The sequence below is a fragment of the Lepidochelys olivacea genome (genome assembly GCF_965140295.1).
Source record: "Lepidochelys olivacea isolate rLepOli2 genome assembly, chromosome: 6".
NCBI classification, from domain to species: domain Eukaryota; kingdom Metazoa; phylum Chordata; order Testudines; family Cheloniidae; genus Lepidochelys; species Lepidochelys olivacea.
In genome coordinates, this window is record NC_140416.1 from 112,568,889 (window position 1) to 112,593,767 (window position 24,879).

The 24,879-nt window shown below is 38.6% G+C and overlaps 1 protein-coding gene across 2 annotated transcripts in view; it reads right to left on the minus strand.

The window, feature by feature from the left end:
* The window catches only part of JAG2 (jagged canonical Notch ligand 2), a 96,468-nt gene that overhangs the window by 15,062 nt on the left and 56,527 nt on the right, over positions 1-24,879 (minus strand). The window contains exons 6-18 of one of the 2 annotated variants that reach the window (XM_084631345.1): positions 16,244-16,374; positions 15,689-15,808; positions 12,780-12,893; positions 11,294-11,407; positions 10,567-10,680; positions 9,920-9,966; positions 9,411-9,584; positions 6,009-6,159; positions 5,288-5,452; positions 4,494-4,607; positions 2,218-2,331; positions 1,627-1,740; positions 510-626 (exon numbers count right to left, since the gene is read on the minus strand). In XM_084631345.1, the coding sequence (XP_084487471.1) occupies positions 510-626; positions 1,627-1,740; positions 2,218-2,331; positions 4,494-4,607; positions 5,288-5,452; positions 6,009-6,159; positions 9,411-9,584; positions 9,920-9,966; positions 10,567-10,680; positions 11,294-11,407; positions 12,780-12,893; positions 15,689-15,808; positions 16,244-16,374 (1,589 nt within the window). The remainder of the gene's footprint in view (positions 1-509; positions 627-1,626; positions 1,741-2,217; positions 2,332-4,493; positions 4,608-5,287; positions 5,453-6,008; positions 6,160-9,410; positions 9,585-9,919; positions 9,967-10,566; positions 10,681-11,293; positions 11,408-12,779; positions 12,894-15,688; positions 15,809-16,243; positions 16,375-24,879) is intronic. The other variant, XM_084631346.1, reaches the window with a different exon arrangement.

The following is a 24,879-nucleotide window of genomic DNA, read 5'->3' on the forward strand; positions in this document are numbered from 1 at the left end:
TTTCAGAGTTGATTTAAGGTGAAAATGTAGTTCAGAGGCAATGGTTTCTTCATGTTATGTCTTGAGGCAGCAGAAACGCAAGCTTTGCCCCACCTAAACAAATCATCCTGTTGGTACGTCACTAAAAGAGTGAAATGTTATACTACAGGAAAATAAAAGCCAACCATTTTAGCATTCTTAACAGGATATATAGTTCAGTCTGCTTTTCCACCTGCTACTAGTTTTAGAGACAAATACTCAGAGAAAAAAAAATCTTTGTAAAATTTTGGGAATAAACTTTCAAAGATCATTTCTCCATAGGAAATTAAACATTTATGTTGGCAAAAATTAGGTGCAAAACAAACAAGCTCTCACAGTTCATTAGACAAGCTTTGTCCCCTCTAGCTACCTCCCACCCTGAATGATTCATACATGTTGGCACCTGAACATTAAAAAGCTGCTTTGGTTTAATTAACAGCTTTGTACCAGATACTCCTAGTATCTTAGTGGAAAAAAAAATGAAGTCTTACTCTGTGTGCATGTACGTCCTTCCCATCCTTCTTTACAGATGCAAGAAAAAGAATCGCCACTGCCAACACATGTTCCCCCATTCATGCAAGGGTTAGGAATACAGCTGCTGTTTTTAGCTTTGATTTAAACAAACAAAACAATTATGTAAAACAGTATCAAAATCTAGATTTCAAACTTATATCCCCATTTTGGTTGGTTCATAGTAATTGCCATACTGGATCAGACTCAAGATCCGTCTGGCCAGTACCAGACAATACAGGGGAAGGTTTGGGAACCTAGAAATAGGTAGATATAGATTACTATATCTCCTGTGTTAGTTCTGATCCTGATCCCTATTAGTTAGAGATTGCCTTAAGCATGAGGTTTAATATACCTTTCAAATTTTTGTTATGACTATAACTGAGTATTCCTGTTATCCACACAAGTGTCCAATCCAAAAGTCTTGCTAGTTTCTTGGCCTCATACTCTTCCTGTGTCAACATCTCAGGACACAGCATGGTAAATATGAATGCCAAGCTACGATTTAAAATTCTATAACCTAGTTAAACATGAGTATGATATATACAAGGAATAGAACCAGAGCCAAGTGGAATGACTAAAACTGTGCTGTCTTCATCTAATTTTTCATCTCACATTTCTAGTGGAAGTTTAGTACTCATGAAAACAGTTCTTTAGAAATGGAGATGGACGTCTTCCATTTGTTCACATAACAGGTACCAAAAACAAACTAATAAGACAGACAAAAACCCAGGCCCAGCCCCAGCCAACACAGCAATGCAAGCTTCCCCATATTGCTCCCAATGAACTTCTACCATGCTTCTCCATGCCCACTCCATCTTTTCTTGGAAGTCTTATTAGGTAGGAGTCATGGTGCGAATTGTAATGCATATTTTTTATTATATGAACATTCTACTGAATACTGGATAGACGTGACAAAATTCCTGTTCAGGGTCTACATGAAATGAAAGGTATTAAAAACTTATGGTCACTGGCCACTGGGTTGGACTTGAACTAGCCTCTCCCAATTACCAAATATTTGAGAGCTATCTAGAATCCTCTCTGCCTCAACCCATTTTGGACTCTACCACACATCAATGAGTAAAGTTAAAAGCTTACCAATGTTGCAAGTGCTCCCTTTCCATTCTGGAGGACATGAACATCTAAAAGTGTTTCCATCATCATAACATGTTCCTCCATTGCTACAAGTATTGGCATCACACTGATATTCACCTAGGAGCCACAACAAAACAAGAACTAAGCAGCACATCAAGAGTGAATGGAAGTTAAAACAAGATATTAACATTTTCTGTGACAGACATTGCAGAGTATGTTTGGATGTAGTTTGATTTTTAATTTTTAGAACAAACTTAATATTTCAATGTAATACCATTAAGAAAGTGCACTGTTCCATTTGCTCTGGTATTATAATGAAATCAAGCAAATGGCAGTTATTGTCTTTCCTCCACTGTTAATTCAACAGCCTAACATGTTGACAAGAGTTTTCGTTTGTTTGAACCTTTTAAAAACCACCACCACCACCACCACCGTTTTGGACTGGGAAGGAGATTATGAATATAGACTTTGATTCCTCCACAGGTGCGGTCTCAAATCCATTTGAGAAAACTGGTAGTTTCCCCTCCACCCTCTATGGGAGAAAGAATAGAAGTATGTGCACAAAAGATGAATATGAACAAAGTAAACACTTACGTGAATGGCAAGTTTTGCCTTTCCAACCATTTTTACATTCACAATAGAAGTCATTCACCAAATCAATACATCGGCCTCCATTGTGACACGGATTAGGGGAACAGTCGTTAAAATCTATTAAAAAAATTCAAAGTGCTCAACAAAATGCGGTAGACTAGGATAGAGGAGTTTCTTTTTAAAAAAAATTAGGTATATTGTCTTTTGTGAAGAAATAAAATGTCTCCAGACAGAGACAAGAACTGGTCAGAAGTGTAAAGAAAGCTTCAGACCTTGGCATGAAAACAGTGGCAAAAAGATGACATGAGAATCCAGAGTTTAATACTGAAAACCATGAATTAAAAGATGCCTTAAATGTTTACATTTTCTTTTAAGAATTTTTCAGATTCAAAACTATTTTTGGGAAAGGTACTATACTGACCGATCTGGAGACCGAGCTTTTGCTACCCAAAGAACAGGTACTGCTCTGGCACCGTTAGAGCAAGCTTCCTCACACAAGGCTTGATCCAAAGCCCACTGGAATCATTGGGAAGATTCCAACAGACTTTATGGGGCTCTGGATCAGGCCCATACTGCCCCACCAATGGGCCTCAACCCAGACCTAGAGGGACCATCTCTAAGTGGTGTTCAGCATTTGTTAATTTAAATACTTGGCCCCTCTGATAAATTTTTTGCATGAGATATAAAATCATCTGACACCATCAATATTACCTGGGAGTTTTAGAACAGGAAGAGCAGAATGCTTTTTTCTGTTGAACTGGGGAAAATTTTTGTAGGCAGAACAATTATCTAAGATGGAATTTAGCCAAGACACCATGTTAACATCTCTTGAAAAAGGACCAAAGGGTTAAAGGCCCTTGTTTCACATCTGATCTGAAAAATGGCAACTGAAATAGCCATGTAAACCCCTAAAACCAAGATTTAGAAATGCTTTTCTAATTCAGAGGGAAGAGAGATCTTCTTTGCAGTAATCCATCCAAGTACTGATCAAATATTACCCTCTTTGCATTCATCAGTCCAAGCTGATAGGAACATAGGCCCTACTCATTCAAGAGGGGAAGTTTTTCCCTCATGGAAGACGATCCAGATAGGATATAACTTGGTAACAATTGATAGTACATTCTAAAGTCTAGGTTATATTTAAGTTAGTTCTTTCATTCCAAACTCAATTACATCAATTGTTATGGTTATGCTTTTTTAAAATATGAGAGTTCAACATTTGCTATATATTTAATCTACAGTATTAGATGACTCAGTGGGTTCTCAATAGCGGGGCGGATGGCATACCTCTGAAGCAGAAGTCCTTGGGGAAAAAAACTGCTCTGGGTCAGTTACCAGGATACTCCAGTACATCAATTACACATAACTAGCCTAGACAGCCTCTGGCCGGCATATTTTTGTTTTTACTCTAATAGTACTTCTGGAGATATCAGTAGGAATATTTATAATCCTATCTTAGAGTTTAATTGAAGAAAACACGAACATCTCTGCGATGCAGACTGTTTGAGCTATTCATTCTTCCAACCTCTAGCACTTAAGATTTAGTTGTGGTCCAAGTCTGGGCATTAATCTAGATTTCCATCAATACCACCATAAAAAGACTGATTCATATCACAGGTTTGTTTGGTTTTTAGTACACCTGGACTATCAGATTGCTTTTGGTATAGTGACAACTGTGTTGCAAGAACGTTCTAAGGACCAGCATATGCTTTCCTCTAACTATTCTGAAAACGTATCAGAGGGGTAGCCACGTTTGCCACTTTTAAAGGTCCAGACTAAGAGTCCTGTGGCACCTTATAGACTAACAGACATATTGGAGCATAAGCTTTCGTGGGTGAATACCCATTTCATCAGATGCATGTAGTGGAAATTTCCAGAGGCAGAAATTTCCACTACATGCATCCGACAAAGTGGGTATTTAGCCACGAAAGCTTACGCTCCAATACGTCTGTTAGTCTGTAAGGTGCCACAGGACTCTCTGCTGTCTTATTTTGAAAATGTTAATTAGCAGGATGAAAAATGATAATTACTGAAAGCTTTTATCAAAAAGCACGCTGCAAAATCAAAAAAGCGCTGCAAAATCAGGTTACATTCACATTTAAAGAACTGCTCCCCTTAGAAGCTGCATTCTTAAAGCCTCTTAAACAGTCATTTGGCAAGTGGAATAGGAAATGCCACGGTTCTATAGAATGGTCAGAAACTCAATTCCAACATTCTTAACTGCAGACTAAATGCCTCAAAAAATGTTATCAAAGCTAGAAATTTTTAGTTGTACCCACTTGTGTCACACAATTCTCCTTCCCAGCCACTTAAGCAGAAACACCTAAATGAATCTACTTCATCAATGCAAGTCCCGCCATTCTTGCAAGGTTTTCCAAGACAGTCATTGATATCTAAAGAGAAAGTCAACACAGGGTTATAATTGGGACTATTTTAATCAGTGAATTAAATGCAGAAGACAGTTTCAGATTCGTGTTAAACATTTTAAAGAGCTAGGTCCCGCAGAGGGTGTGCCAGATTGACAGCTCTGGAACTTATGCGCTCCATTTGTCCATGTAAAATGGGTGCACACGCACACACACTTGTTTTCAAAAATGGTTAATGGTTCTAATCATATTCTCACTGTTGATACTGGGAATTTCCTTCCATCTGGCAAATACTCTAAGTCACTGTACCAAAAATGCTAACAGTGCACGGCAGGCTCTCTTACACTGCCTCACCAATATGCCTCAAAACCTGCTCCAAGAAAGTTCAAACTCTACGTCTAATGAATTCATAGCTTCCTGTGCAGGGATTGCCCATGAGGGTGCCAGTTGTAATGAAGACACCCATTCTCTAAAATCTGTATTAAAACCACAACTTGTTTTTACAGAGAAAACTGAAATAGTATCATAATGACTAAAAGTCATTACCAAGATGACCCGGCTTTGAACAAGCAACCTAGAAGCGAAGCATTAACATTTATTGTCCATTTTTTAAAGAAAATTTCAAAGCAACGTTCCTTTAATGATTGAAAAAAAAAAAATCTCTAAGCCTTCAAGCTCTTTAAAAAGATAGACAGACTTCCACTTACTTTCATGGCAGTACGTTCCAGTAAAACCCCTCTCACAGGCACAAGTAAAATTCCCTCCTGGCTGACTAATGCACCGTCCATGAGGCCCGCAAACATTAGATGAAATGAAACGGATACCTTCCTGTGTAGCATTTGTGAATACTTCTATTGTACAGCTGTCTATTACTAAGAATAAAAAGGTAAATCAGTTACTCTTAACACCATTAGCTATATATAGAAAAGATTGTGCCAACCAAGAACTGTGGCTTTTTTTAATCTTAGAGTAGTAAACACATTGTTCATATCTTATTGGAAGACATTTTATGCACATTCTAAGACTATAACATTAAGTGAAAGTTATCTTGCATTACCCTGCAAGTAATACACAAGATTACAAGCATATTTCCCATTCCCCCAGCCATCATGTACTTGACATGGTCTAACTTCTGCTGGTGACAGACAAACTTTTGAGCCACACACAACTCTTCTGCAGCTCTGTGTGGCTTGAAAGCCTGTCTCTCTCACCAACAGAAGCTGGCCCAATAAAAGATTTTATCTCACCAACCTTGTTCTCTCTAATAACCTGGGACTGACACTGCTACAGCTACACTGCATACATAGTTTAACTACAGCACTTTGATAAGAGACACTACTCCCTGCCACCCTATAATCCTCTGCATTTTTCTCCCATTGTGTTCTACATGACTGCCCAAGTAATGAATTCCTGGGGGACAGCACATACCTTTGCAAGAACTGTTCTTGCAGTGGTCCTTGAGGTGAGAACAATTCTTTCCATCATAGTCATCAGAGCAGGCACAGTAATAATCTCCTCCTAGATCATAGCATTTAGCCCCATTCTGGCAAGGGTTAGGTTCACAGAAATCAACATCCATCTGTAATAAAGAGTATCAGCCATCAGGAACTATTTCCCAGCACGGTAAGCAGCATTATCAATGTTGCTATAGACACTGATGAAGTTACTTTATCAGGAAATTAATATTAAACACAATGTTTATAAATTGTCTATATTGTATGCCATTCTACAGCTTGGATACAGGCTGCAAGTTACTTTAGTCAAGTCCATTGCAAAATAGTTCTGTTACTACTATAAAGGATCACTCTGAAGATTCAACAAGGACTTTGTGATCGTTCAGTTTTGTCAGCAAGCTGAGTGTGAAAAAAAAAGGGTAAGAAATGATGCATAAATAAAATACAAAATTTAAACTCAAAAATGTCATATTGTAATCTCTACCCTTTACTATTTCTGTGTCTGCCCTCTAATACTGTAACTGAATTGGACACTGGTGCATCTGTATAGTTTTCATACAATCCACTCATGCTTGCAACTATTTGGCACAATACTTCCAGAGCATTAAAAATTCTCATACAGCTGCTTAATTCTCCTGCCACCTCCATTGATAGCAAACAGGCTTTTCATTACTAACTTCATGAATGTGCATATTTAAGAAAGATGATTTAAAAGATCTCTTAAATCCTGTCTGTTACTACTATTAGGATGAAAATGCCAAACTTAGACAAAAAACCTCACAGCATGTAAACCTTTACACAGACACATCCTTTTAAGGAAGTGACTCATCTTAATATACAGTCTTCTTGTGTCTGCTACATTTGCTTAAAACAGTCCTTACATGCCAGTGAATGAAAAAAGTACCTCATATCACGGTACCTTTCCTACCAACTACTATTCTCAAGAGCCTGTTTTACTTTAGGAAAAGCTTTAAGTACTATCCTGTTTTAGTGTCCCCCTGAGAAAAAAGGGAGGAGATTTTATTAACTTCACTGCAGAGTTTTCATTATTTGCCTGTAATTCTGACAACTTTATAGACAGTCTGAAAAAATTGTCTGTAGCAAAAAAAAAAAAAAAAAAAAAAAAAGTAAACCAAAGGCTCAAAAATCATAGATGTGTTTCAATTCAATGCAGCATGTGCAACTGAAATATTAGAGAGTTTTCAGCAAAATATTTTGCTCTGTTCTTTTAGAGTGTGTTCCATGCAGACTACAAAAAGCATTTAGATTCTGAGAATAAGATCTGAGAATATCTTTCTATCAGAAGTTTCCATTCGTTTCCTTCCATTAAAGTAAATTTCCCTTTCTCAATTCACGTTTAGTAGCTGCTACTTTAGCATCTGGAATCAGCAGTAGAGATTTCCTGCGACACTCATGGCAGTCAGCCAACTCCCTCTCTTATTCATCAGGTTTGATAAACTTATACATTGTACTAGAAGCCACCCAAAAGGAAGAGCATTCAAATGATCAGACCCATGTAGAAATAGCATCTAAGCTGTGAGTTAATGGATCAGTTTAAGAACTGGTTCATGGCTATTACTGGCAACTCATTTTTTAATTTTTAAATAAAAAACAGGGTACTGGTACTGTGAAGTAGTTGTATTTCAAGCAGAGGAATTGCTTTTGCAATATTTTATTAAACTGAAGAACAGAGATCCTCAGCAAAAAAACCTGGCACAACCCCATCCCTAAATTCTAATCTACCCTCACTGGTGGATGTTGCTGTGCTACGGTTCTATCACTGCTTGTGTGACTGCTCAGATATTCACATGACTGAAAATAAAAACTAGACACTAGATGTTAAGGGGAAAAAATTCTAGGTTTTGTTTAGAAAGGGTTGAGTGCCCTCCCCACAAAAACAAATCTTCAGCCTCATGAGTGGTTTTAATTCTTACCCATGCTTTTGTATGCAAGTTCTAAACCCTGCAGCAAGCAACATCTCCACACACTTCTGGTGCGATATCAGGTTTAAGATCCAGATTCTGCCCTCTACTCAGGACTGGTGAGGCCTCAGCTGGAGTAGCGTGCCAGCTGGGTGCCACACCTTAGGAAAGATGTGGACAAATCAGAGTCCAGAGGAGAGCAACGAAAATGATAAAAGGCTTAGAAAACCTGACCTATTAGGAAAGATTTTTAAAAATTTTTTTTTAAGTGGGCATGTTTAGCCTTGAGAAAAGACGACTGAGGTGGGGACCTGATAACAGTCTTCGAATACGTTAAGGGCTGTTATAAAAAAGAGGATGGTGAGCAATTATTCTCCATATCCACTGAATGTAAGACAAGAAGTAAGGAACTTAATCTAAATCTCCCCTAATGCAGATTAGGTAGTAGAAAAACTTTCTAACTAGAAGTATAGTTAAACTCTGGAATAGGGCTCCAAGGAATGTTGTGGAACCCCCAGGATTGGTGCTTTTTAAAAAACATGCTGGACAAACACCAGTCAGGGACGATCAAGGTTTACTTGGTCCTGCCTCAGCGCAGGGAGCTGGACTTGACCCCCAGCTTTACATTTCTAGAATTCTTTGAAACAAATTTTTATTTATGCTCAAATAAATTTGTTAGTCTCTAAGATACCACAAGTACTCCTGTTCTTTTTGCGGCTACAGACTAACAGGGCTGCTACTCTGAAACCTATGAGAAACACACTTACCCACATGCTTATCTTTAAGCACATAAATAGCCACAGTGAAGTCAAAGGGACTACTCACAAGTAAGTTTAAGAACAGGCGTAAGTGTTTGCAGGATCAGGCCTAAATACATGTTTGAGTATATCAAAAGAGCAGAGGTCTTCAAAAAGATTCAGAGCAAAATCATTAGACTTGTTTAAGAAATTCTGAATCTTAAAACACTAAGGGTACGTCTTCATTACCCACCGGTTGGCAGGTAGCGATTGACTGATCCCCGAATTGATGCCTGTACTCCACCTCGGCAGGAGGAGTAAGTGGAGCTGACGGGGGAGCCGCCGTGGTTGACTCGCCAGCGTGAGGACGGCCAGGTAAGTCGAACTAAGGTACTTTGACTTCAGCTTTGCTATTAGCGTAGCTGAAGTTGCGTATCTTAGTTCGAACCCCCCAGCCCGAGCCCAGGCCTTAGAGAGATTCACCAATATATGTGCTTACAATGCTTTACAGTTACACGCATTAGGCTGTAGCTTTAAATGTTACAGTCACTATACCACTCACTGTACAACAAATTTGCTTATTCACAGAGTATCAAGTAACACTGCATTAATCTGTAATGCTCTGGCCTTGGGCTGCTCTAATTTAAACCGGAAATACGTTTCTTTCCAGAACTCAATCCATCAAAGCTATTACAGCCATTTCAACATCGCTCTCACCTCACAGAAAGCTCCTGCAAAGCCCTGCTGACATAGACAACGGAATCCATTGACCAGGTCCTCACAGTGTCCTCCATTTTGACATGGATTGCTTGCACATTCATTTATTTCTATCTCACAGTTTTTTCCTAGATAACCATGAGGGCATAAGCAATGGTAACCATTCACTTCATCCTACATAGAGGGGGAGGAAAGGGCAAGACTGGAAATAAATGTTTATTGTAAAGTACGGTGTACCTCACATTTTCAAGATTGATCTTGAATACTGTATTTACAAACAGCATCAGACAGATTTTGGCTCCATTAAAAGAAATAAATCAAACTCATGAATTAAGCAATATACAAGCAGTTTGTGTCTCCTCCCACTTCATCTTCTTATTGAACTAATCTGTAGATACACATATTGCATACAAGCACTGAATTAATATGAATTTTGATTTAAGATTTTAAAGATGAGCACTTTCCCTTACAAAAGTTAATGTGATTAATATATTTTACAAAAAGATTACCTTACAAGTCCCTCCATGTTCACATTGTCCATGACAGTCATTAATATCTATTGAAAAAAATATACAAAGACATCAAAAATTTACAGCAGAAGCTGAACCCCTTGAAGTCTAAGGGTCCAGAATTTAAAAAAAAAAAAAAGAAAGAAAGAAGAAGTCAGTACTAATTATTTTGAAGGAAGGATTTTGACAGGACGCTTAGGGGTAAATAGGTTTGATATCTGACTGCCTTAAAACTCATTCATGTTTAAAATCAGAATACAAGCTAAAGTATATCAATTACATTCATTATTTGAGACAATATTTTTCTAAGGTAGAACGGAAAGACTGTATTTTAAACTATATCATTCAGTATATCGTGTGTTTGTATGTTTACAGTTTTAGTCCAATTCCACAGCGGAAATCAAATGCTTTATATCCAATAAATAAAGCATTTCTACAGACTTCAGTATGCACTCCCAGTTTACTTTGCCAAAAGTTAGAAAAGCTACAGAGGCATTTTGAAACAGCATAAAAGTTCTTTTCCCTTCAGTCATTTAGAACTATGTTACCATAATCTGTGATAGTTCTTTTTTTAAAGAGAAAGTTACCCTGGGTCGATATATATATAAACAAACACACACACACACTCTAAAAGAAGAAATACTAACTGATATGACAATTTACTCCTTTCCATCCTGGAATGCAGTCACAGTAATATCCACCAATGAGATTTTTGCAAGAGTAAGCATTAAGACAGGGTTTCCCCTCACACTCATTAGCATCTGTGAAACAAGATAAAAGAAGAGAATAAAGAACAAACCCAGAAACAGACCCCCTTTGCACCAAGCAAAGCCTCCATGCAATCCAAGCATCAGTTACAAGAAACAGTAGAATTTTACTTATGTATGCCACGAAAACAGTCTCTATATTGTAGCTTTTCAATGCAAATTCATTTACATTCTTTTACATGCAAGTAAAAACATCTTCCCCTTAGACAAATCTCACAGATAGTGTTAGTTATGAAAGTGAGAGAAGGCTTTTCCCCCGAGTAAATTACTGTCACACTAATTATAAATCAGCCATTGCCACCATTAAGAAGGAGCTACCATCACCACTATTGTATTTTGAAACAGAAAAGTAAACAGGCATCCTCTAAGATCAGTTATAATTGTATGTAGGTGTCAGCTTAGATGCTTATAGGTACTAGTGTTTGCTTCCAAAACTATTAAGCAGGAACCAAGATATCAAGAATAAGTGACCCATATCTTACAAGTTCACTGAAATATCTATCCTGATATAATAGAGCTGAATACACAAAAAAAAATTTAAAAACCCCCAATGAGTAAATGCAAAGTGTGGAACTGTCTTCAAGAGCCATAATAAGCAATTACTTACCAAGCTGGCAGGTTGCTCCAATCCACTGTTGTGGACATATACACTCAAAGCCATTAACACGATCAACACAGGTCCCTCCACGAGCACAAGGGTTAGACTCGCATTCGTCAATATCTGTAAAATGAAAAGATAGCCATATAGAACATTTCTGGAAAGTATGAATTGAGATTTTTTTCAAAAGGGAGCAAGGGATTTAGTCACACATCTTAAGTGAACAGTGTGGATAAATCCTCTGCACTGCCTAGGAAGTCTCAACCTTTGTTCTTATTTAACTTCAACATGAAAAAAGTTTCAGGACTTTCTGTGTGTGATCTATGACACCTCAACATTGGTGACATACAGTGGGTTTTTTTTTTGGTTTTGATAGTATACTGTTCTGTATTTTCCCACTATATTCCAATGAAACTAAAATCTCTTTGGGGACTGAAAGCTGCCACTTAAACACAGTTTTCACACTGTACAGTGCTGTGTACACCATTGTTTATAAATGTATGATTCCCAAAATTTTCTGGAAGATCTCTGTCCTCGTAAAGTAAGAAGATTCACTGAATCTATTAGCACAGATTAAGAGGTTTAGGTACTCCTTCACAGGTGCCTTCAGTTAAAGCAAACCAAACCAAACATTCCCTAAGGCATATGAACTAGTGTACACTACCCACAATGAACTGGTTAATAAATTCCACATATTCAAACTAAAAAGGCTTTCAGATCGCTAATATGAAGTCAGCATGACCGACTCTGCTCTTAAGCTAGTTTAAGCGGTGCTCCGGTGTGGTAATGGAGTTAAAACATCACTAATTCGCAACCCATATAGAATGGAATACAAAATATTTACACATAAAATTATAAATTAAGCAGTTTGAAGAGAAACATTTTCATAACATATATTACTATGCAGGAAGATTGATTTATTTAGGTGCAAGGAAACTTGGGGCATAACATACATACACTGTGTTACATAAAGCGGGTAGTTAGACTTAGGGCTTGTCTACACACACGCTACAGCAGCGCCACTGTAGCAGTTTTGTGGAGATGCTACTATGCTGCTGGGAGAGCTTCTCCTGTCGGCATAGTTAAGCCACCTCTGCAAGAGGTCACAGCCATGTTGATGGGAGAAGCTCTCCTGTTGAATAGCCCTGTCTACACTGGGGAGTTAGGCTGGTATAACTCTTTCACACCCACGAAGTGTGTATGCAAGTCTGATGCATGTTTGTAATGCAAACGGGTACTTAGTTACACTTTTGTTAACTTTTAGTCCTATACTGCAAAACTAGCTGCTTCTTTCAATGCCTTCCTGTTTTTCTAAGTAACACAAGAACAAAACCATAGAAATACCTGATAAAACACAGTTTGAAATTCACAACTACTGAACAAAAATCAACTGGCACAGCATGTTACCTACTTTGCCACGTAGCAGATCTTATTCAGCAAAGTGTATAACAATCCTTCAAGCCCAATATGCTAAAATCAGCTGAACTGTACCTACCAACAGCACACGTTGGTCCGCTCCACCCTGATGGACAATGGCATTTGAAGCCCGATGAAATTTCATGGCAGCTTCCACCATTAGCACAAGGATTTGATACACAAGCATGCTCAGCTAAAGAGAAAAGAAAGGTTTTCCTAAGTAGAATGATTACACTGTAACACCACAACCAGGGTCTAAGATTATTTTTATTGGACACCTTCTAGCCAGAACTCACTCACTAGCCAGAGGCAACATAAAAAAGGGAGGATGCCTGAACAGATGGGAAGCTCAGGCTCTCCCATCCTTACCTGCTGTGATAGGAATGGTGCTAGATTACTATCAGGGGACTGAACCTGGACCCTGCTCAGGGGCATCATCTTTCATATGAGCCTCTCACCTCCTGTAACTGCTAGGAAACAAATGAGAGACCACCTAAATGTCTCAGAACCACCTGACACTTGGAAGTATGTCCACTAACCTATTTCTCCCTGCCACTCCCTCCACAGCCTCTGCTTTTTGACCTTTCACTTCTGAACTGCTCCAGTGCCTTTCTCTACTGATACTCCTACTACAGCTTCCCCAAGATAAACAGCAACAGTTCAAGTGAGAAAGGTTTCATTTATAGAGTAATTCACTCTGCGGCTGTTCCCTGGGAATTATTTTGGGGACTATATTATTAGTCCGATGGCCGGTAATATACAGGAGGTCAGACTAAATGATCACAGTGCTCTCTTCTGGCCTTGGAACCTATAAAGTAGAGCTGCCTGCAAACTCAGAACAGCAATGCACTGGATTATTTTTGGAAGGTTTTACACAACTAGAGAAATAGTTATTTTAAAATCAAGTTAGACTCTGGATGATTCAGGTGCTTATCATTTATCAGGGAATGTTTCCCTTTTTGACCTTAACACACAAGGAGGTTACCCAGTTCACATTTAATACAATTTGTTCTGGGCAGCAGTTAGTCGTGGGGGCAATAGAAGTGATTTAACACTACAACAGCTCAATAAACCAATCTACTTTATCAACAAGCAGTCTAGCCTTAATCTGTCGTAATTATAGCTAAAAAGCCATGGCATTAGGAGCCACACATGCATTTTGAGCCCGTCTCCCTTTTTGCCAAGAGAACTAGAAACTTCCGCCATCACACTTTAACAAAGTGAAGAATATATTCTATTATTGTCCGTGTTATCCACATTGGTGCAACAAGATCGGCTAGCTACAGCTATAGTCAAAATTTACTACTTCCATAGCACCACTAGACCACAGAGCTCCATATGAGAATAAATTAAGCCAGGGGTATGTTTTGATAAATTTACAGTCTATGTCTGGAGATAACACAATGAATCAAGATCAATAGGTAAGTGGGAGAGAGAAGGAAGGAGGAAAAGTGCTCAGAGGAAACAGAGTAGGGACACTGTTCCCCTTGCCAACAGTGATTCATGAACAGCAGATTTTGATAATTTGGAAGAGTCACATTAAGTAGTTACCATCATATTGAGATTAGATGCTGGAGTGGCAATGGGGAGCTCCAGTGGTAAACACTGGAGGTTAGCAGTGGAACAATAGCTGAAGTGAGTGAGATTTTTGAAGAGGTTTGATGGAATGAGGACGTTTGGCAACAAAGAGAGAAGAAGTAGTCTACAGAGTGGTCTGAAGAGTTCAGTGAGCAGTCATAGCCCATCAATTAAACTGAGCAGGGATAAGAGTGCAGGGAGCAATGGTGAGAACAAGAAAGGAGATGTATGCAGAAGATTCAGGGATAATCTGACCATAGTTACAGTACAGTCAAACATGAACAGCCAAAAAAAACCAGGGAAAAGAGAATAAAAGAAATATAGCATAGCTATGAAACAGAGAGGAAGTAACTTTCAGAGTGGAATCGGATAGGCTCAGAGCTGCTACACTGACATCAGAGAAGCTAGAGGGGAGGAGGCTACAACAGAATTATGCTCCAAAACTCTTCTTCTGTGCTCCCCTGGACATAGTTTTGTAACTAACATTTTAGTCTCAACTGTTCTTGAGAATACTCCATAGCAGGCCTTGAGCAGAGTTTTCAATCATAGTTTAATCCTGCTGAATGGGGTCCAAACTGTGATATCCCTTTGTAGGAAATGTAGTTTCTTTTCTTCAAAGTGAGCGGAATAACTGGCTCATTGACTTTCTAAAAGTAATTTTTTTTTAAAAAAAATTAAAATATTTATGTGCCCTCCTCTCTCTTCTTTGATCACAGTTAGAATACCTGCCCAGGTAGACTTCTACTTTACTACAGGAGTCAGGGCTAGAAGTGACTTTCACAAAAGCCTGTAGCATCCTTAAGATGATCCAGGTGTATATGCACATGTGCGCACAGGAAGAAGGGAGGGAGAGAGTACAGTAGAAAAAAGGTATGCCTGCACCCTTTTCCCAAAATAATATGGTACAGTTTAATACCGGGGGGAGGAAGGGGAAGCAGCATAAGAACAAAAACAAACAAAAACAAAACAAAAAAAAGGAAGAAAGGAGACACACTGGGCCTGATTCAATCTCCAGTGCAGCCAGCAGAAGACTTTCCATTGTCTTCAGTAGTTTTTTGATCAGGTCTTTAAGAAGGAAGATAGCAGGACGCTAGGTAGCAACACAATCTGTACCCCTCCCTCCAAGGACCTGAATTTGCAGGTTGGTGGAAAAATCCTCTTCCTGCTTCCCAGAAAGGAAAAAAAATTTGGATTTTGGAAGGGACCTCTTTTGATGACTAGCTTTGAAAGGGAGGGCAGCTTTAAGTATAAGAAACAATTCCTCCCTCTCTCCATATGTGGCTTAGCTGCAGGATATGTGTCACTGCAGGGAAACCAGCAGGCTGCTTAGAGCACACAGCTTCCTTTCCCCTCTTCAACTGCTTAACATAGCTTCAAATTAAAGTAGATGCATGCAATGGTCATCAGTACCGATTTCACAATTCTTTCCAGAGTAACCATCTGGGCAAGCACAGTGATATTCATCTGGTTCCGTGTTCATACAGGTTCCGCCATTCAAGCATGGGTGGTGATTTCCACAGTAGTTTAAATCTGGACACAGAAAAGAAAAGAAAATGGCAGCTGACAGGTGTAACATAAATCCCAAAGTTACTGTTTTAGTCCACAGTCAAGAGACTGCAGGCAGACATACAACGCCTTCCTGGCTTGAATAACATTATATCCTCCTCCCACTTAATCCATTTTGACTTCAAGTCATCAATCCCTAGCAAGCCTGTCATCTCATTGCTCTCCGTGGAATAAGAAAGGATGGACAAGAGAGAGAACTGTATCAGTAAGAGGGGAAAACGTATCATTCCGAGCCCTTTGCCTTAAAATGTTTTTATTTTTATGATGGTTGAGCAGTCATCTGCCACAAAAAGGATTAGTCACAGATGTGCTCAGATAATTGCACATTGCAAAAACAGTTAAAAAGTTCAGTTAATCAAGCAATTTTATTAATTTTTCCTGTAAATTAACATTAAGTACCTTTGTTACATAGCAGACCACCCCAGTTGGTTTCACAATTACACTGCCATGGTTCTTTACAGCTCCCATGAGCACAGCCTGGGTAGCGGACACACTCATCACAGAACTGTCCTTGCCAACCATAATGACACCTAAGAAGTAAGTGCACATGTTAAACGTGCTTAGTTATCTGCAATACAGGTATTTAGAGTGTTATATGTTGAACAATCCACTTGTTTTAAATAATGAATGATAAATGTAACAGAATATTGAAGTGTTATTTTCTCTTTTAGAACTTGTTCTGCAACTTGCCTAGTTCAAGAGTGGTATGAATCTTTACTATAATTCACTAGGAACAAAGAAAGCAGACCCCCAAAATATCACAACAGCTTATTCTAAAACAGTACACACACATACAAACCTGTTCTTTCACAAGAGATCCAGCCTGACACCAGTTAGAAATTGTCATGCCTCACGGTTGTGTAAAAAGATGGACTGCATAACCTATTAATTATTTGAAATGAAGACTGCAAATTCTTTTAGTGGACCAAGAGGCATACATTGTATTTTTGTTCTGTGAAGATGGCTGGTGAGAGATTAGCTAATTTGTTCTAGAGTACTACACTTATTTCAAGTCCTGGGGGTGATCAAAGATGCAGCTGTCTTGTCAATTTTCTCAGAGTTATTTTAAGAACTCTTTCTGCAGATTTAGTCTGTTATGTTCCCACTGTTCTTTAGCAGCTTATTCTAGTGTCCTCCTTACTTGGAGCAGACAGAATAAAGTAATGAACACTTGAGAAATACACAAAAATTAAAGCAAGTAAAAACCACTTGGTAACAAAACTTTAAACTAGGTTTCTTCAAAAAAACCTTTCCCTTCAGATTGGATTTCTTTGTAACAATGCAGACATATACTACAAGGCCAGAATTCTGTTAGCAAAAATACCTGTGTGCTCTATAGGGAAGTTTTGTCTTGCACTTTAAAAAAACTTAAGTCTCCAACAAGAAGTTATGGCTTTTTTAAGTCAGAAGGAAACTCACTGAATAATTATAGCATTAAAGAGACTGCCCCAAGAGAGTAGGTGTACTATGTTAAATTACCACCAACAAAAACAGCAAGAATTCCTTCCTTACCTCAGATGGTCTTTTTTAAAAAGTATCTAAATTTTCCAATACAATCCTATTTGACAGTTAATTTAAACTGGTTGTCTGTTGAACTGGCTATTAAATATGCTTCACTATATCCAGAAAGTCTCTTTAGAAAAATCGGTTAGACTACATTGTATGGATATAATCCTCATATGCTCTGAGAGGGAGGAGTGTCAGCAACAAAACTACATTTTTCATATCCATGTCAGCGTCTCAATATCAGTACCCCTTTGGGATGCAGTAAAAGAACAGAACTAACATTTGTAGCCACCTTGTGAGTGGAAGAGAGGAATCAAATAGGGAATCCCCATTCACTAGGGACTAATATATTAGACTGTTTAATAAGGAGTTGTGGTTCCTGAGACCATACGCTAGCAACATGATAATTCGGTCCTCTGTGTTAATACCAACACAAACTACTCCTTGCTTAAAGCTCTGAATTTCTGCTCTTCTATATTTATATCTATATTATAAAAGGTAGCTTTTTTCATGTACAAACATATGTTTAGTGTCTCACTGGTAAACTTCTGGAACTATACCGTGGAAGTGACAGTGCTAGAGATTCCTACTTACATTGTAATCCCCACAATTTGTAGGTAACTGTAAACACAGTTATCTACATATTTCAGGAGACAAAGTTTATTCAGATAATTAAAAGATTCAGATAAACGGGGGTTGCCAGGAGTCTGCAGAATATATAAGCTCTACAGGACAGCAGTTCTCTCCTCCTGTGTTAATATGTTGCATGGTGAAATGAGATAAATAATATTAGAAAGCTAGTTCATACTAAAAATTCATCCTCTAGGCAGTACCAATTACATACCCACAGAGTACAGCTGTTTCCAATGCTAGGATACCTACTTATGGTAAAGCATGCATGATTTCTTTAATGTTTTAAATTTTGGCAATACAATTCTGATATTTAAGTGCATTCTCAACACACACACACACACTTCAGCTACTGTAACTTGGTTCATTATTGCCAACACAAAGTCTGTTTTAATCCAAAGAATAAATACCTACTGACAAATGTTGCATGTCAACGTGACTATGACAGGAAAGCGTGTTTCAGTAACTCCTATTTAAATGGGCTATGAGAAACTGAAAAGCTTATGCATTAGCAAAGCAGAATAACTGGTTAAATTTCTCTTTTAAAATTGTGATGTGCTCTAGGAGCACAGAGAGGGCAATATAAATTATCTTCTGAAAAATGGAATTACAAAGCGCTTTTAGCCCCTGCTACAACACACAAAAATGTTTATTTGGTAGGAAAGGGTTACTGCTTGTTCATGACATTAACTGTAAACTTTGTTTCCGGTATACGTTGAGTTACCAGACTAGCCCTAGGGAAATCATTTCTACAAGCTACCAGGAGTCCAACCAAAGGAACACTATGTTTACGAGTCAAAAGGTTACTATGTGGTAAACTGATCAGTCTTCAGTTTACAAGGAAGAGCAAATTAGGATTTCCTCTCAAACAGGAAGTCTGGTCGCATCCTACATTAGCAGATGCTAGAACAGCTTTAATTCCACTTCCTTCTTGAAAGAGAACTTTTACATGGATCTCTGCTTACTCCTAGAGCAAAATGTGATAAAAAGAAAAAAAACTGGTTCAATGGTTTGTGTATTGAAACCTGTGAGAAAGTCATGTCAAAGCATTAAGGAAAAGAACTTCAGTTCACCATGATAAAAACAAAGGTTTAGAGAGGAGTGGAGTTACATTTAGAAAAAAAGAGAATTCATCTATTTCGCCCCAGTAAACAAAGTCTAAAGAGAAGCAGTTTATGCAGCCAACAGTGGACTAGATTAAATTTCTGCCATTATGAATGGAAAAGCATACTTGAAGTTTCCATAATCCTAGGATTAATTTTGAACCCGATTATGAATATTGTAAACCATTTTTCCTATTTAAAGTGGAATTCACCCTGTACAAACACCTAGGCTCAGAAAATCTAAGATTCTTGATTGGGGTTAATTTCTTGTCCCTTTCTCCCTTCCCTTTTCTGCCAGTTTTACTAGCACTAACTTTACGACCATGGCTATGCAAAAGCAAATCAGAGCTAGTTTAATCTAAATTTCTGGGTCACTATCAGTACAAAGGAAGTTACCATAAATAGATTGTTATAGTTTAACCTTCCCTCAGGAAATCACTAAAGCATACGCATCAAGTCTTAGATCAGACAGGTCCTCTACGTCAAGTTTAAGATCAACAAAGGGGAGTGCAACAGGCACATGATCTTCAGTAATTTTAATTAAAAACCCTTAAAAATAATGACCAGTTCTACAAACTTAGCTTAGCTGCTTTCAAAAGCAAAATGAAAAGGGCTGCATTTTCTTTAGACTATAGAGGGATTGGTAACAATGGAAACCTACAGTTTAGATTAAGGCTGAAGTAGGCTATTTTAAAGAACAGTATTAGCAAAACACGTAGGGACATCAAATTTCAAACTAAATAAAGGTAACCAAAAAGGAAATAATTGTGCAGCAGCTTACTACATATGCAGTTATTTTAAGCTATATTAGCATGAACTGTATCATCAATATATTTAGGTTTGTATAAAATATTTGTTCACATTACTAGTGAAGCATGGCATAAAGTAGGTAAATGAGGATTGACAGCCAATACATTTGTAGAAATGCTAAGTCTGAGTGCATTAAGGCAGTGTGAAACAGCTGACACAAGGTCAAGATATCCCACAAGAGTTTAAAATAAATAAAAGTATCTGGTATACACTGCAGCCTCAAATTGTATTCAGAAACAGCAGCAAAAAGCATTGAAAGGCAAGAACGGGTGACAATGTGGCTGCAATATGTTTCTTTAATTGGAGTTTTTATATTCTACTACAAATAGATTAGATTTAGAAGTGTGAAGACTATACAAAGTTAAGACCCAATCTGTCGAACCATTTTGTGGAAGAGGAGTATTTACCAAAACAAGAAACAGACATTAGTAACCATCATGCAGTTGAAGCGTCTGATCTGGCAAAGTACTGAGATGTGCTCAGAGTCTACTGACCTTAGTAGGGGTTAAGGATTCTTGGCATCTCTCTGGTGGTGCTTGCATCTTGTATGATTGGGCCCTTAGTTTTCAAAAACAGATTCTTGGGGCTTGTCTACATTACCCGCAGGATCGACAGGCAGCAATCAATCCAGTGGGGGTCGATTTATTGAGTCTAATCTAGATGCGATAAATCGACCGCTGAGTGCTCTCCTGTCGACTCCCATACTCCACTGGAGTGAGAGGCGCAGGTGGAGTCGACGGGGGAGTGCCAGCTGTCAATTCACCACAGTGAAGACACCGTGGTGACTAGATCCAAGTACGTCAACTTCAGCTACATTGTTCACGTAGCTGAAGTTGAGTAACTTAGACCTTGATCCCCCTCCCCCCCAGTGTAGACCAGATCTAGGTTAAACACATGGAATTATAAACCTGCCAATGCATGATCCTCTTCACTTTGCTGTTTCATGGAAGTCTTTGCCATTTACTGCATGTAATTTACTTTATTTTCATTTTTCAACTTGTTCTACTTTAAGCTTTTGAGAGGAAAAATGGATCTAGTTTAACACTCAGAAATAATACCACAAGTTTCAGAGTAACAGCCGTGTTAGTGAGAAAACCTGGATTTGTGCAGGAAATAGCCCAACTTGATTATCATGCACATTGTGTAAAGAGTTGTCACTTTGGATGGGCTATCACCTGCAGTAGAGTGAATTTGTGTGGGGGGGTGGAGGGTGAGAAAACCTGGATTTGTGCTGGAAATGGCCCACCTGATGATCACTTTAGATAAGCTATTACCAGCAGGACAGTGGGGTGGGAGGAGGTATTGTTTCATATTCTCTGTGTATATATAAAGTCTGCTGCAGTTTCCACGGTATGCATCCGATGAAGTGAGCTGTAGCTCACGAAAGCTCAAATAAATTGGTTAGTCTCTAAGGTGCCACAAGTACTCCTTTTCTTTTTGCGAATACCACAAGTGTTTGCAAAGTAGACTCACTGGAGACACTTGAATGTTATTCCTCTCTTATTCACCTACCAAGACAATCAGGCTATCCCTACCAGTGTTTAAAATAGGCCAATGACTTAGAGGCTATAGAACAGCACATTGTACACTGGAATTCGTTAAATCACCACTCTCTCTCTCTCCTAGCCACATAGATCTGTGGAAGTCAGGATTTAGCTGCACACTTCTTTCCTATGAGAGAAGTAGCTGAGCTGAAGTTTCACTAGACAAAACTCGTAACATACGTTACTGTTGAACAAAACTAACATTAGTGACCAGACAGAAAAGGTGTGTGAGGTAATTATATATATTTATTGGACCAACTTCTGTTGGCAAGAGACACAAGCCTTCAAAGTTACTCAGAGGTCTTCTTCAGGTCTGGGTGACCAGAGCAGCGAAATTGACTTACGAAGAGGGACATCTTAATTTTGAGAGCTCCTCCCTTGCAGAAGCCAGGGGAGCATTTCATATGTCAGACTGTCACATGAGTCAGACTCCATGCATAGGGTCCAGGGATAGCACCCTGACAGGAATCTCAACAACTGAAAGCAGCTGGGCTTGGAATTGCATATGGACTTCCCTTGGGGAGTCCAATTAATCTTTTGCATCTACTTTCAGCTAGTAGGCTTCATGGTCTGGCTAAATATTTCCAGCCCTGGTGGTAACAAATCTATTATTATCAATGTTCAAAACAAAGGTGAGGAAAAACTTATTTACACTCAGAGCTAAAGCCCACCTTAAAGGCTAATTATCTCTAAAAGAAATTAACTGCAAGTGGGCTGAATCTAGTGATCTTGAGTCCCATCACTTTGTTTTTACTGGTCTCTCTTTAAGAGTAACGTGAATTGAATGGCTTACACACACACACACACACACGCCCCCATCAAAAAAATCCTTTTTGGGGGGGGCACAGATTTATGCCAATTTGCAGACCACACTTCTATAGACTGATAAAACTCCTCAATACAATATGCAGGATTCTTTCATTATATCTGCATTAACAGATACTTCACCACTACAGTTGCACTTCAAAAAAAAAACCAAACAGGAGTACTTGTGGCACCTTAGAGACTAACAAATTTATTAGAGCATAAGCTTTCGTGGGCTACAGCTCACTTCATGGGATGCATAGAATGGAACATATAGTAAGAAGATTTTATAAACACACACACACACACATATATATATATACACACACACACACACACACGGTGGAAGTTGCCATACAAATTGTAAGAGGCTAATTAATTAAGATGAGCTTCAGTATCCCTCTACCATGTTTCCTGGCAGGCTGCGGAACATTAGGCTCCTACCACTCTTTTGGTTAAAGCAGTTCAAGGAAGCGGAAGGAACCCATTACACTTCCAAAGGCTGAGCTGAAACACTTCAGCCTAAAATAAAAATCCTACATCCTGCAAGGCAGAAGCAAACATCACAACCGTGTCCTGTTACTCACATGTGTATTTTTTTCCCTACAGAACCTTCCTGACAATAATAAAACTCCTCCTGCACTTAGACTTCAATTAGAAATTTTAGCCAAAACATTTATGACAGGAAAACAAAGCAAATCCAGTGATGCTAATGACAGAAGCAAAATGCATCATTCAGTGGGTGGAAAAAAATCCACTAAATCTTCTGATGACATACACAGGATGGTGTTGCACAAGCCAAAACAATAGCCATGTCTAGTTATTTACTTAAAATAGGTATAGTCTGCTTAAATTTAAGAGTTAAATTGTTATATATTAGGAGACAATGCTGTCTAGTTACTAGAAGAGGACACTGAATTGGGGATCCAGGTTTTAAAACCTGTTCTTGGACAAGCTCAATGAGGAGTGCTTAGCGATGTCTGCTCAGGTCTGTTAGAGGCTTTTTCCCTCCAGATCTGAGAAAAGCTTAAATTGGGCCTCCCTCGTCTTCTCAAGAAAGAATGCCAAACTGAACACCTATCAGGAATATGCCCTCTACACCAAAACAGAAAAGGCACCTTGAGTCCCAGGTATTCAGCAGGGTAACCACATTAAAAGAAGCCTGGAGACTTCGCTTCAGTCATAGGTTTTAAACCCCTGTGTGAGAAAAGGCCCCAACGCTTTTTTGTTTTGTTTTGTTTTTTTGGGGGGGAGGGGGGTTACTGTTGTATTTGAACAGTCTTTAAACAACTAATCCTAAAACTACACTAACTACAACTGTACTATTTACACTAGTACTAATTATACAGACACATATACACACGAAGAGAGGACTTAAATTGCATAGTGTGCAAAAAGCAGTGGACACTGCCAAGGGTTCCCTCTTGTAAGCACAGGCAGTAAGAAAGAAATGAGGAAAGATTGGGCCCAACTGCTCTTTATCTCTCGGAGAGGGGGAGCAAGCGTACCTGGGGGCACTGATACCACCCCAATGAACAATGCTGGCCAAAATCTCATTTCCAGTCCATTTGACTTCGTCTAAACATCCTCTATAGGACACGTTTCTCTTTATATTTTAGAAATGAATTTTTTTTGAAGAACAGATGCATGATATACACCTACCATAGTTCTATGCTGATTAAGTTTTAATTTAATAACATATTGAATACTGAGATTTGGGCCTTTTAAATTGTTTTTGAAGCAAGATTATTTTTAAGCTTTTACAGAGAAACTAAAGGAAAGTACACAGGCTTTATACACAGCACTACCATCCTGGCAAGGTGGGAACAATGTAGCTCGGATACTAGACATACCTGGAACTTCTCCAAACACATGCCAAAGTGGATCATGAGGAAATGAGAGATTAAATTATTAAGTCAATGACAACTTGTTGAGAATGGTACCAAAAGACACAGATAACCCATCTAAGAACTAGCCTTTAGGTTCCCCCATATCTATTGGCCATCCGGGATCACTGTGGTGTGCAGGGCCCAGTTACTCTGAATAAGGTTACCTCAACAAATAACTGTTGGACCAAAGTTAACCCATTGTTGTATAGAAAAAACAATACAATCTAGTATTTAAGATCTGCTGTTGTCCAAACTGTAAAAAAAATCCACGCACCAAACACAAAAACAAATCACCCTCACCACCTGAACTTTTAAACAATAGTCTGTGATGTGAATCAGCTCAAGGTACTGTGATCAACAAGAGCACTTAGCCAGCAACTTAAGAAAAACCCAGTTTTTAAGGCAGATTGGTGGTCTCAAATCTAGCTATTTTATCAGACCGTTTTTAACGGTTGATTCCGATCTACACAAGAAGCAATTGGTTTGATATCAATGTCATTTTGCCTGTCATCTGAGCAAGCTTTCATGCTTGTTTCTTCTGAATGGACTCTGCAGTAAAATCACCACCACATGAGGAAAGCCATTTCTGAAGCACAGCCTATTCCTTACCAAGTAGAATTCCTACTTATAATGTTATGCCCTGTAAAATACTTTAAAATTACTCAACTCCATGTGAAAGAGGACTTGTGGCACCTTAGAGACTAACAAATTTATCTGAGCATAAGCTTTCGTGAGCTACAGCTGCTGCT